Below are 11,066 nucleotides of genomic sequence, written 5' to 3'. Positions count from 1 at the left end.
ACTGAATGTACAGATGCAATATTCGGTTGCAGGGATACTGCTAGCATCCAGTTAGTCTTTAATCCCTTATACAGCAGCCTCAGAAAAATGAAGAAATTAGGGTTATGGAAGTTCTGTGTGACTAGCTATGAATTAGAGACAACATATGCACTAGGAAATGCATACTAACTTTACATAGAGGTATAGTTAGTAGTTATAGGAGGCAGTTTATAGAGTAAATCTGGAAAAAATGCAATAGGCAAGAAAATCAAATATGGTATCATGCTTATGCCTAGCAGGGTTATGTACTATGCAGGGCACTGGGTAACATCCAATGGGTAGCCAATAGTACCAATTGGGTAACACTTTCTTCTAATATCAAGGAAAACTAAGTGAACATTGTATACAGTGGATCCTCAATGTCCTTTATGCTTTAAAATATTGAATCTCAGATACTTCTACTCCAGCTAAAGCTTTTTTTTTAATGCCAAGAAAATCACATAAAAGTACTTGATATTTCCAGAACTAACATGCAAGCACTTCTTGAAAGCAGACAGAAGTGCTAGGATTTTCATCCTCGTCAGAGCCTACCAGCACTCAGCTAAAGTGGCAGAGCTATGTACAAGTAGACAGAGATTAAATTTGTTTATTCATACCAAGCATAGTCCGTATATGGACCCAAGGATGTGTAAGAATCAAACTGAATGGATTAACAAGAACCACAAAGAGACATTTACTTGTTTGTTAGTATCACTAGTACACACAGTTTTTGTTCTCCATCACAGAAACAGCACTACTAACCCTAGGAGACAAATTACTTCTGCCAATTAAAAAATTAACAGTTCGATCCAAGAGAGACAAGCATCCAGTACTAAGTGCTGTTACAGGGTTACCCAGCAAGGGACTGCTATTCTGAGGCAGATCACTTGAGCATGACCAGCAGCTCAACAGGTTACAATAGTGTTGTGCAAGCCTCTTTTTGTCAGCAGCTTTAAGAATTCAGGCATCCAAGATTCTTTTCTGCTAGGCAGCACAAACACTTCCTGAAGAATCATCATCACCTCAGAAGAAAACAAACTACCCTTATTCCTGCCAGTGCTATTGCAATGCCACATACCTTCTCATAGTACTGAATGTTTTTATCCGCCATTCCCATGAGTAGTTGCCTAAAGTCTTGTCGCTTGTTGTTTTGCCATCTCTCCATATCTGCTTTCAGGTCAGCATTGAAACACTCTACTCGGTCTTGACATTTCTCAACATCTGTGGGTACCTGAAGCAAAATAAATTAAGATTCAAACAGTTGCTGAGAGTTCTAGACTTCTGATCAATGAACAAGGCTACAGATAAAAGGGCAAGTGACAGTCTGGTGGTTAACCCAAATTAACTGAGTTATAGCTGCAGGGAGAAAACCCCCTGCAAGGAGAAGACAAGATTGCTTAACAGGTTCTATACTGTTTGAGGCGGCAGGCAGTTGTGTTTATCCATTTCCATACCAGAAATTGCAACAGACTGAGAAAGAGCTTGCTAGAGGCACACAAAGAAGAAAGCCATTCCGCTTAATGCTGGCTGCCTAGACTTAGTTTCTGGTTCTCAAACTGAGCAGCTTGACCATAGCTATAGAGCAAACTTTCTCTTCCCCTGCACACTTACAGTTGATTACCATTACCATTTTTAGCTAGGGAAGCTTCTACATGAAGAATGTGGAAGAAGTCTTAAGAATTTACCTGCGTGCTTTTGCTACAATACAGCAGAAGTGAAACCTTTTGCATCAGGAACTGTATGCACTATTTGTGTGGACAGAAATTTCTACTCTCTTCCTGGGCACTGGCATCTCTCTTAATGAGGATACTGCATTTTAGTTGTTAGGACCTCACCTCACAGTCCACAGCACCCCAAAAAATGCAGCAGTTCTCATGCACAAAACCTGCTCTGCTGTGAGCAGTGATCAGCACCGACAGAAAAATAAAGTTTCTTCTAAACTTCTAGCTTCCTATCCCAGTTTTAACTTACAAGCTTAGAAGATGCTCCTCTCAAGGCAAGAATGCCTTGTATCATTTTTAAGTATTCTGCTGTCTTAATAGGAAAGATTAGCTTATTAGAGAAATATTCAGGAAGTTTGGAAGCAAAGCCATGTAAGATTTCTCAACTAAGTTATTTTCCAAGCACTCACCAGCTTCCTCCTCCTTCTGCCAAGATCTACAACCACAAGATTTTATAAGAATCTGTTCTTGTTCACAGCCAGTTATCCTGCAGGTTAGACTGCGAGTGTTGTTTGAGTACAGAGCTACAGGGACAATCCAGTCCTTACCAACTGTCATGTATGCTCTAACTAAGGAACGGCAGCAACAAACTCCAGCAAAATCTTTGTAGGCTTCATGAAAGCCACCTCTACCAGTGCACTGGTCCTATTCAGAAGAGTAAATACTTCTCTTTCCACAACTGCAGCATCCCAAATTGGAAGTCTCAACTCAGTAGTGGAACCAATATTTTAACTCCATTAGGAGCTTTTAAGTATTTGACATCTACTGTAAGGTTAGTGAAAAAACAGTGGTTATAGTCCTAATGCCAAATTTGGACATAAGTGGAATCAATTTTGATGCTCTTATCTACTTTTATTAGTAGATAGTATTAAATATTAGGCTAGCAGAAAATCACTGAGAAAAAGGAGACTGGAATTTTGGGGAAGTAGCTACAACTCCTAAAGATGGCTGCTCTAAGCAACCTGAATAGCTCCAAAACCCAGGAAGTGATAACTGGCTTGACCAAGACATTCCAGAAGGGCACATCACTATTTCAGTGACAAACATGTGTCAGTGTAAATTGACAAGAGAGGTCAGGCAAGACTTGATTGTAAATTTATATAACCAGGAGTTTGGCCACCTCATTATATGACATGTAGTTGTGCACCTAAACATATTTCCCTTCATGTAATTCTGTGAAAACCAGTATTTTGAGTGTCTAAGTGTGTCCCACTTACAGAATTCAGCACGGTCAAGCATTACTTAACAGTCCAAACATGTCATCTCTTTCAAATCCCTTCTACAGCCATAACAAATTGTCCTGAAGCATGAAGAAGGTAGCATTTACTGGGCAATTTATATCTGTACGTGACACTTCTGCCTTCCCAGGTTTTTGGAAACATACATGGTTACAAACCTGCCTTCTCATAAAATAGCGAGCTTCTACTTCTAGTTGTGTACTGTCATATTACTTTTCCTCACAGAACATCACACTGCAAGGCCTCAAGATAGAGAGCCAAAGACTAAATTAGGTCATTAAAGGGGAATATTATCTTGCTAAGAAGAAATATGCTAGTGAAAGTACTGCAAAAACAGCTCCAGCGTATGTCAGATATGAGCAAGAAGCATTTCACCACTGCAGTTGCTAAAAAACCAGCATCACTGCAGAGTCTGTAGCCTTTCTTTTAAGCTAGTAAGAAAGTCATAAGAGGACCCACACTGCACTTTCAAAGGAAACCTCAGTATTCTGAGCAGTATTTGCTGACAGACATTTGCATTAGCCCAATAAGCCTTCTGAGTTTACACTCTGCTGAGTTTTAAGCTGGTCAACTTAATTTGGAAACTACCTCATGACTCTGACCAAGTTTGCAAACACAGTCAGATTATATGTACAATGAGTTCCAGAACATCCCCCAGGGAAAGAGATTAGGGAGCAGAGATAGGCTCTCATTTAGTGATTAAGAACAACAAACAAACAATAGAATCAACAACAAAAAAACAATTCCCCTCCCAAAACCCACAAACAAGTCCCATCATACACCAACCTTAAGAATGGCCTAGTTTTGAAGGGGGGTGGAGGGTAATGTAATTTCCTGCAAATCAGCTGAGTATACTCAAAGGAACACAAACACAATTCACTGCATTAGTGCCAGCAGGTCATAGCCAACAGTGAGAACTCCTTGACTGCAAAACGTGCTGCTAGTTACAGCTCTGGCAGACTATCAGCTATTATAGATAAGGTTAATCCACTCAAGATGGAATGAATCTGAAAACTGGGAATGAGTACCATATGAACATGCAAGCTGGAAAAAATAATACAACTTTTCAGTGTAACAAGAAGATACTTACTTTACCAAAAAGGTATGCCATGTTGCCAAAAGAAATGCTTATGATACCTGAGAGTCAAGTATTCCAAGAAATTTTTAGATAGCGATCTAAGTGCTGTGCTTTACACAATATTCTCAGTACGATGTTAAATGCAAAGCCTTCTAGTAGGTGAGAGATTAGCACACTTCAGCAGTTCTACTCAATCAAGATCTTGGTAATATCAAATGCCTAAAGAGCTTCACATGGCTTGCTGGATACACAAGACTTAGTTCCAGTTCTATCCCTCCTACAGGCAAATTAGAATATCTGTTCACATAAGACTACACTGAGAAAGTAAGACGATATAGTTCACCAGTTAGTACTGGAGCATACATAAAACAAACCAAGAGTCCCATAATACACTTAAACCATCTTAATAATGCTATTTGTAGAGTCTGTGACAAACAAGAACAAGACTGGGAAACACTAGTTAGCCTTTGTGGTCCTCCACAGCTTCTAAATTAAAAATATAATGCAAATCTTCCAGTAAGATATCATTATACAATACTCATAATATTGGAAAGCAATCCCTCAGTTATTAACTGATAGAGGAAAGGGAACCAAAAAACCTAAGCAGAGACAGGGACAGAACACTGTCTTTACTGCCTAATTTCATCACTGGCCAAAGTCATGATTTAAGCTACAGTTCTCACTTTACACACAGGCAGGCAGGACCACAAGCACATTGGTTTACAGCATTGCTTCTCCATGAAGCTAGGCCAAAATCTGTCACCCACTGAGAGCTGCTGTATCTGTTCAGCATCACATGAGAAGATCCCCCAGCAGAAGCAGTAAAGTAGGTGTCAGCCAGCTGACATATGGCTACACCGTCAGGGAGTGTTACAGCACTGTTGCAGTCCATGCCACTAAACACTCTCCCAAATGAATTCTGGACATTGTGCAGGTGTTACACAGGACAGGAATCATTCCCTACTGCTGTTGGGATGCAGCCACCCTACTCTAGTGGGAGGTGAGTAAAAAGGATGTAGCTCTAAAAGCAATATATATTCATACTTAGGTCTTTCTTGACACTAGCATGCCACCAACAAATTCTTGTTCTGACAGAAATTGCTTACACTGCAAAAAGGAAACCAGACCTAGATAAAGGAACCTCTTTTCACTTTCCCTGAAAGTAGCTGAAGTGTAGGGTGTTTTTGTAGGGTAGTTTTAAGTGCTAACCTTTGGACGTTCTTCTTTTTTCAAAGCTACTGCTTCCAGTTTTGCTTCATACTCCGCTTGAACTTGGTCTCTCTTCTTCAACACATTCTAAGCACAAAAGAAAAGACAGGTGTGAGAGGGACCCTTTTGTTCCTTTCCTCCCCGCTCCACAAGAAACTGCAAACTGACACAGCTTAAGTGCTAATTCAATCACAAGTCTGCCTCTCAATATTTTGTCCTTTCTTACAGAATTTATAAAATAGCTTTAAAAAAAAATAAAGAACAGTAATGCTGAAAGCCTTCTCCTGCAGCTGGAGGACTGAGGGTTGGGGTGGAATGATCTTCAGAAAAGCTGGAGCATTGCAAGGCACAAGCTCTCACACAACCGTCAACGTAAACCTGGCTAAATCAAATCATCAGTTGACCTATTACTAGCATGCAGAGGATGTGTGTGTGTGTGTGTCTGCGTGTGTGTATGTATGTATGTGTATATATGTACGTGTGTGCGCATGTGTGCGTATGTATGTATGCACGTATATATAAAAGACAAAAGTTGTCAGGGATTAGCCCAGAGCTTCTGATATCCTCATGCAGCACAGAGATAACAGCAAAGGCTGACTCAGGAAAAGAAACCACAGAAGGTCATAACATCACCCTTTTCATTTACAAAGCCAATGAGCAGTTACATTCCCATGTTAAAACGCAGATTCAGCTTGGTTTTTAGACCAGTTTTGGAGGCTGAAGGGGAGGAAAAATAAACACATTATATCAAACACGTGGAGGCTTATGAAAGGCATACTTCATGCGAAAATATTGTGCTGAGTGAGTTTTATGTAGTAAACATTTTACTGACAGATGTTTCTCAGAATAGACAATAAAAGATATTACTTTTATCTTGTACTGCATCCACAGGACATTTTTCTTACAGTTTAGAAATAGCTAACAGAAATTTTAAGAATATACAAGTATAGAACAAGCAGCTCTGTGTCTACAAGAGTGAACATTAGTCCCATTACTGTGACTTGTTTCTTCAGTCTTCACAAAGGAAGTAACCAGTAATGTTTTCTAACTCTGCTGATGAAAGTTACTATTAAAAGTGCTTAAAGTGAAGTAGGCCAAAACTCACTGCTGAGGCACCAGTACAGTTCCTCTTGCCTACAAACTAGCTAGTTCATGCTGTTTCCTTCTGTACCCTGGAAGTACTGTACCCCCAGTTACCTCCCTAGGACAAGAGGAGGTAACTAGTCATTTTATTAATCTTTTCTGAAACTGTTAGAAGAGCACTAGTCATGTGGACTGCTGCTTAGAGAAATACCAATTTGAAAGAATAATTAACCAGATCTCAGAGCTCTAGGAGCCAGTCTAATCAAGATCTGTTTCTTCATTAGTGAATATTAATGTCTTCACATCTTTAATCATCTTCATCGCTTTTCTCCCTCTTAAGCCAACAAAAGACCACTACTGCTGTTCTAAAAAACAAAAAAAAATGTCATTCCACAGAACGAAGATCACTGTTACTAGATTAGTGGTAGGCTATATTGCATTCAATATTCTTACAAAGTCAGTCCTTGATCAACAAGGACAAGAATCCACCCAAAAGTTGAAAGAGTTTATGCAAGAAAATCTATTTACTATTTATGTAAGAAAATAAATCTTCAATAGTTTAAGCCTCTTTTTTGTCCCCAAAGAAATGTAAGCAAGCAAGATATTAACCATGCTTGCTTGAAAAACACAATATTTTCATGGGTTTCAGTATCTAAGCAACTACGTGGAATGGCCCTAATGTGTTTGAGGTTACCAATATAACAAAAGTATGAGTGATATAACAGGTATTGCTACTTCGTACTACCTCTCGAAGTCAAGTTAACTGAAATTTCTTCTCAGAAAAGCAACTGCCTCCAGTAATTGCATTCAGTCTTCATCAGCATAGTAAGCTAGATCTGTACCCAGATTAGCCAATGATTAACAGGTACCAGAAGAATAAATTCAAAGGGCAGGTGTCCTATTTCTCCCCAAGCACTGGACCATTAACTACATGCTTCTGAACACAGGTTTAGGTATTTATTAATGAGTGACTTTTAAGTGGTGAAAAAGATACTGCTTTTTGTTTTGTCTTATATGAAAGGAAGATTAATGTTTCAGGAGTTTTTCTTGGAAAAGCTCTGAACTACCAAGTGTTCCCAGACTTACCACAACCCATGCAACACTTCTGTTAGTTAAAGCATCATTTTATAGAGCAATGAAAAAAAAAAAAAAAAAGTCGCAGAGGAAAGTTTAGCTATACTTCAATTAGTTCAGAAAAGAACTAAACCACTAGTCTCAGCAGAGAAAGCAAGATAGCCCTTGCTTCTATCAGGTAGGTCTTTCTCTATTTTATATTGAGTTAAGACACTTCACCTTGGCCTACATCTTTGAAAGGGCCTCTGGACTTAGTCATCAGCCTCCTTTCTAAAGCTGCATGCTATGCTGTTTGCACTGCACATAGTTTCCTACCATGGCTAGACCTCATGAATGGATCCTTATTTACAGCAATCTCTCTTTAAAAAGAGAGCTATAGTTGCTTTAAAAATACATTAGGAGCAATGCTCAAGCATACAGCTGAAAACCGCATGATTTGATAGGTCTTGCCAGTAGTGTTAAGTGTACAGAGTTCACACAACATTTTAGTATCAGCACAAAATTATTTAGAGCAGAGTTCGTAATTAGAGTAGAACACTGATATACCACGAAAACACTGTACTGTACATTTGCTGATTAGCACTTCCTCTGCATTAGGATTTCATATGTCATCTGGATATCCCACGTATGGCCTTAAAAAAAAAAAAAAAAAGCCTCTCCCACCAAAACCACTGAGTATTTTAAGTTAAGCCCTCTCCCAACTTCTACAGAGCTTTCAAATAAATTCATTTGTCAGAGCCAAGAGACAGAGACTCCCTGAAATGACCTAGTATCTATTTCAGTTAGAATTATGGAGCTTTTTTTCCCCCTATGTGCTGGCCCTACTAGGTAGAACAATGCTCTAGCACACTAAAGGGAACATCAATCACTAAAACAGTAAAAATCACCTTGCACTCCTTGCTCCAAGGGGCATGCATCTAACTAGAGTCACTCTACAAATCCAGTTCCCTTATCTACAGATGGGGTCCAGCCTGCAACAGAAAAAACTATAAAGGCTGCATTGACCTCCAAGTATCCAAGGCCTACCTTCCACCAAGCATCCCGTGGAAAAAAAAAATCAAAAATAAACAAAAAAAACCTTTATTCTGAAGGACTAAAACATTCTTTAATTTCACAAGCAGGTCTTGCAGCAACTGATGATTGGGATTGCACTGCTAGTGAAGAGTACAGCTCTTTCAGTCGAAAGTCTCTTGTACCTGAAGAATGGCCTCATTTTCATTTACTTACTGAGTCTTACAGACTCTGGGAAGATAATGCAGTACCTGCATACCGCAAAAGTGTTAACAAATTGAAACCCTCTAGCCTAGAGATACTGAGCTCACTATGACCTGACAGATTTCAGCTCTGGCACTTGGAAGGGATGGGAAAAGGCGATAGTCTGTCTTGGCTAGCAATAATTCTTTTTCTCATTTTTCAGACAGGGTAAAGCTCATGAGATACTCATGCCTGACAGTAAGCCTTCCCTGTTATTAACCACTGTTTTGCAAGTGTGATAGATCCAATCATTTCAACACCATTGATTATGTTCAGCCAGTTACCAGGGTATAGAAAAGAAGCTAAGTTCTTTAGGCCACATGAAAGTTAATTCAATAACCTAGAAATTAAGCAAGAAAGCAAGAGTTTCTTGGGCAAAAGAGATACTTTAGTTAGTTAAAGCACACTTAGCATAGGAAGAACTACCCTGGAGACCTGCAGCAGAGAGACAAAGACTATCTCTAAGCTTGCAGCCTGCATTCAGTGTCTTTGCCATCATCTGACTCTGTCTCACTCCAMGAAGAAGTTTTTCCCCCACCTCTTCATCTGTGGAAAAGCACCTCCTGCTCTTCAGTCTGCCATTTCAGATGCCATCTTCACTGGCCACAACATATGTAGCATCAAAAACAAATGTTTGGGGTAAAAGCTTTAACTGCTATCCTCACTCTCTGCTTATTATTAAACATGCACACACACACACCCCTCTTTCCTACAACATGTCAAAAAGTGAATGCTTTGAAGCAAGGCTTCTATCCACAGCTCAGAGCATGCCAGTAATGCTTGAGTGTCAGCAGTCCTGTAACAGAAATGCACTTGGTTTATACTAGGGTCAAATGCCACAATTACGAAAGCAAAGAGTAACTACGAAGGATTAGCGTCAAGCTTTGCACAAGAATACTTTGCTTCTCCCATGAAAGACAGAAGTCATACAACTAACCACACGAAGTTGGGAAGAGAAACCTGCAAGCGTTCTTCTCTTAGTTTGAGAAGATGAAGATTAAGACATGGAAAAAAAGTCTACCTTGTTCAGACTTTAGGTTCACAAAAAGCTGTTCAATACCTCTAAATGAGTCATATCATGGCCTTGTAATGGTTCTTCCAAGAGGAAATTCTTCAGGAGGAATTTACTAACGCTCTATAGAGGGACCACTGCTACATGCAATACCATGGACATACTGTGAAAAGCTGTTACAGACAGAACTACAGTTCTTTGTCTCAACTTTCATTGTTAACTCAGTTCTTCTCTTCCCACTGCAATGAGATTTGCTAACAATGCTCCTTAATTTCATGAGACTAAAAACTGTACGGAAGCAGCTTTTATAACTTTCTATAAACAATTCTTGAACAGATTAATAGTCACAGAGCAACATCTCTAAACAGTTACTTAGTATGTACAGTATGTTAATAACTCAGCATGACAGATATCCTGCTGTACAGGAGGAGGAGAACAATATTTGCCATTTGGACACATGGTTTCAGAAGGAGGTATCCAGTACTGCTGCACAGAAGTGACGGCTTATGCAGCTGCTAGTGCTGCTTTTTTGCAGAGTTAGGTCATGACCCAATACTCAAGATCTGAGATGCACCTCATTTTCTAACAATTCAAATTGCATTAGATAGCCATATGATATCTCCTATAGAATACCACTCCTTTAATGGAGTGACTCACCAATATTTCGTATATACACTAGCTTTACTTACCTTAGCTTACCTAATCAACAAGTAGGCAGATACTACTACCCAAGCAGTACCCAACCAAACATAAACAGTATTGACTTGACTAGGAAAACAAGATCCTACTTTAATGTATTATTTATTGCTCTCTACCAACAAGCCTTCTTGCAGCTAGGAAAAGCAAATTCACTGACATTACTCCATGTAAACATGCAAACACCCCATGCAAATGGCAGTTTCTTCTGCTGAAGGGCTCCCTTTACCTTCATTGATTCTGAGTACAATATATACTCCCTAAGCACAGGCAGGAAGTCTTCTGACATGTCTTCACTGAGTTCTTCAATAGCTGTGCAGCAGTTTCCGATGCAGGCAGACACCCCTTCCAGCGGCTCAGCCAATTCAACCTCCAGCCCACCCCAGGTTGAATAAACAGGTCCATATTCTCGCAATTCCACCAAGTATTCTGCAAAAGCCAGTAGAAAAATAGAGAAAGAACATGGTACAGTGTTTTGCAAACACTTACAGAGAGCGGAACTTATGAGTCTGGCAAATATTAACTCTCCTAGGGCTCAAGTCTTGTATTGCATTAACATCTTAACAGTCTGAGCTCCACAGCTGCACAGGTGACTAGTCCAAGCTACTCCTACAAGCCTCCAGTACAGAGACACATTTTAAAAGATGACAAGTCATCTTTTAAACATATGCAAAAGTTGGCTT

The 11,066-nt window shown here is 39.5% G+C and overlaps 1 protein-coding gene across 1 annotated transcript in view; it reads right to left on the bottom strand.

Moving 5' to 3' along the window:
• The window catches only part of SNX30 (sorting nexin family member 30), a 46,725-nt gene that overhangs the window by 4,695 nt on the left and 30,964 nt on the right, over positions 1-11,066 (bottom strand). The window contains exons 6-8 of the mRNA XM_085311506.1: positions 10,613-10,812; positions 5,265-5,351; positions 1,097-1,249 (exon numbers count right to left, since the gene is read on the bottom strand). Of these exons, the coding sequence (XP_085167632.1) occupies positions 1,097-1,249; positions 5,265-5,351; positions 10,613-10,812 (440 nt within the window). The remainder of the gene's footprint in view (positions 1-1,096; positions 1,250-5,264; positions 5,352-10,612; positions 10,813-11,066) is intronic.

Source organism: Rhea americana, unplaced genomic scaffold, assembly GCF_003343005.1.
Source record: "Rhea americana isolate MKP2758 unplaced genomic scaffold, rheAme1 scaffold_342, whole genome shotgun sequence".
Classification (NCBI taxonomy): domain Eukaryota; kingdom Metazoa; phylum Chordata; class Aves; order Rheiformes; family Rheidae; genus Rhea; species Rhea americana.
Note: the sequence above shows the minus strand (reverse complement) of the source record. Positions and strands in the feature narration are given on the sequence as shown.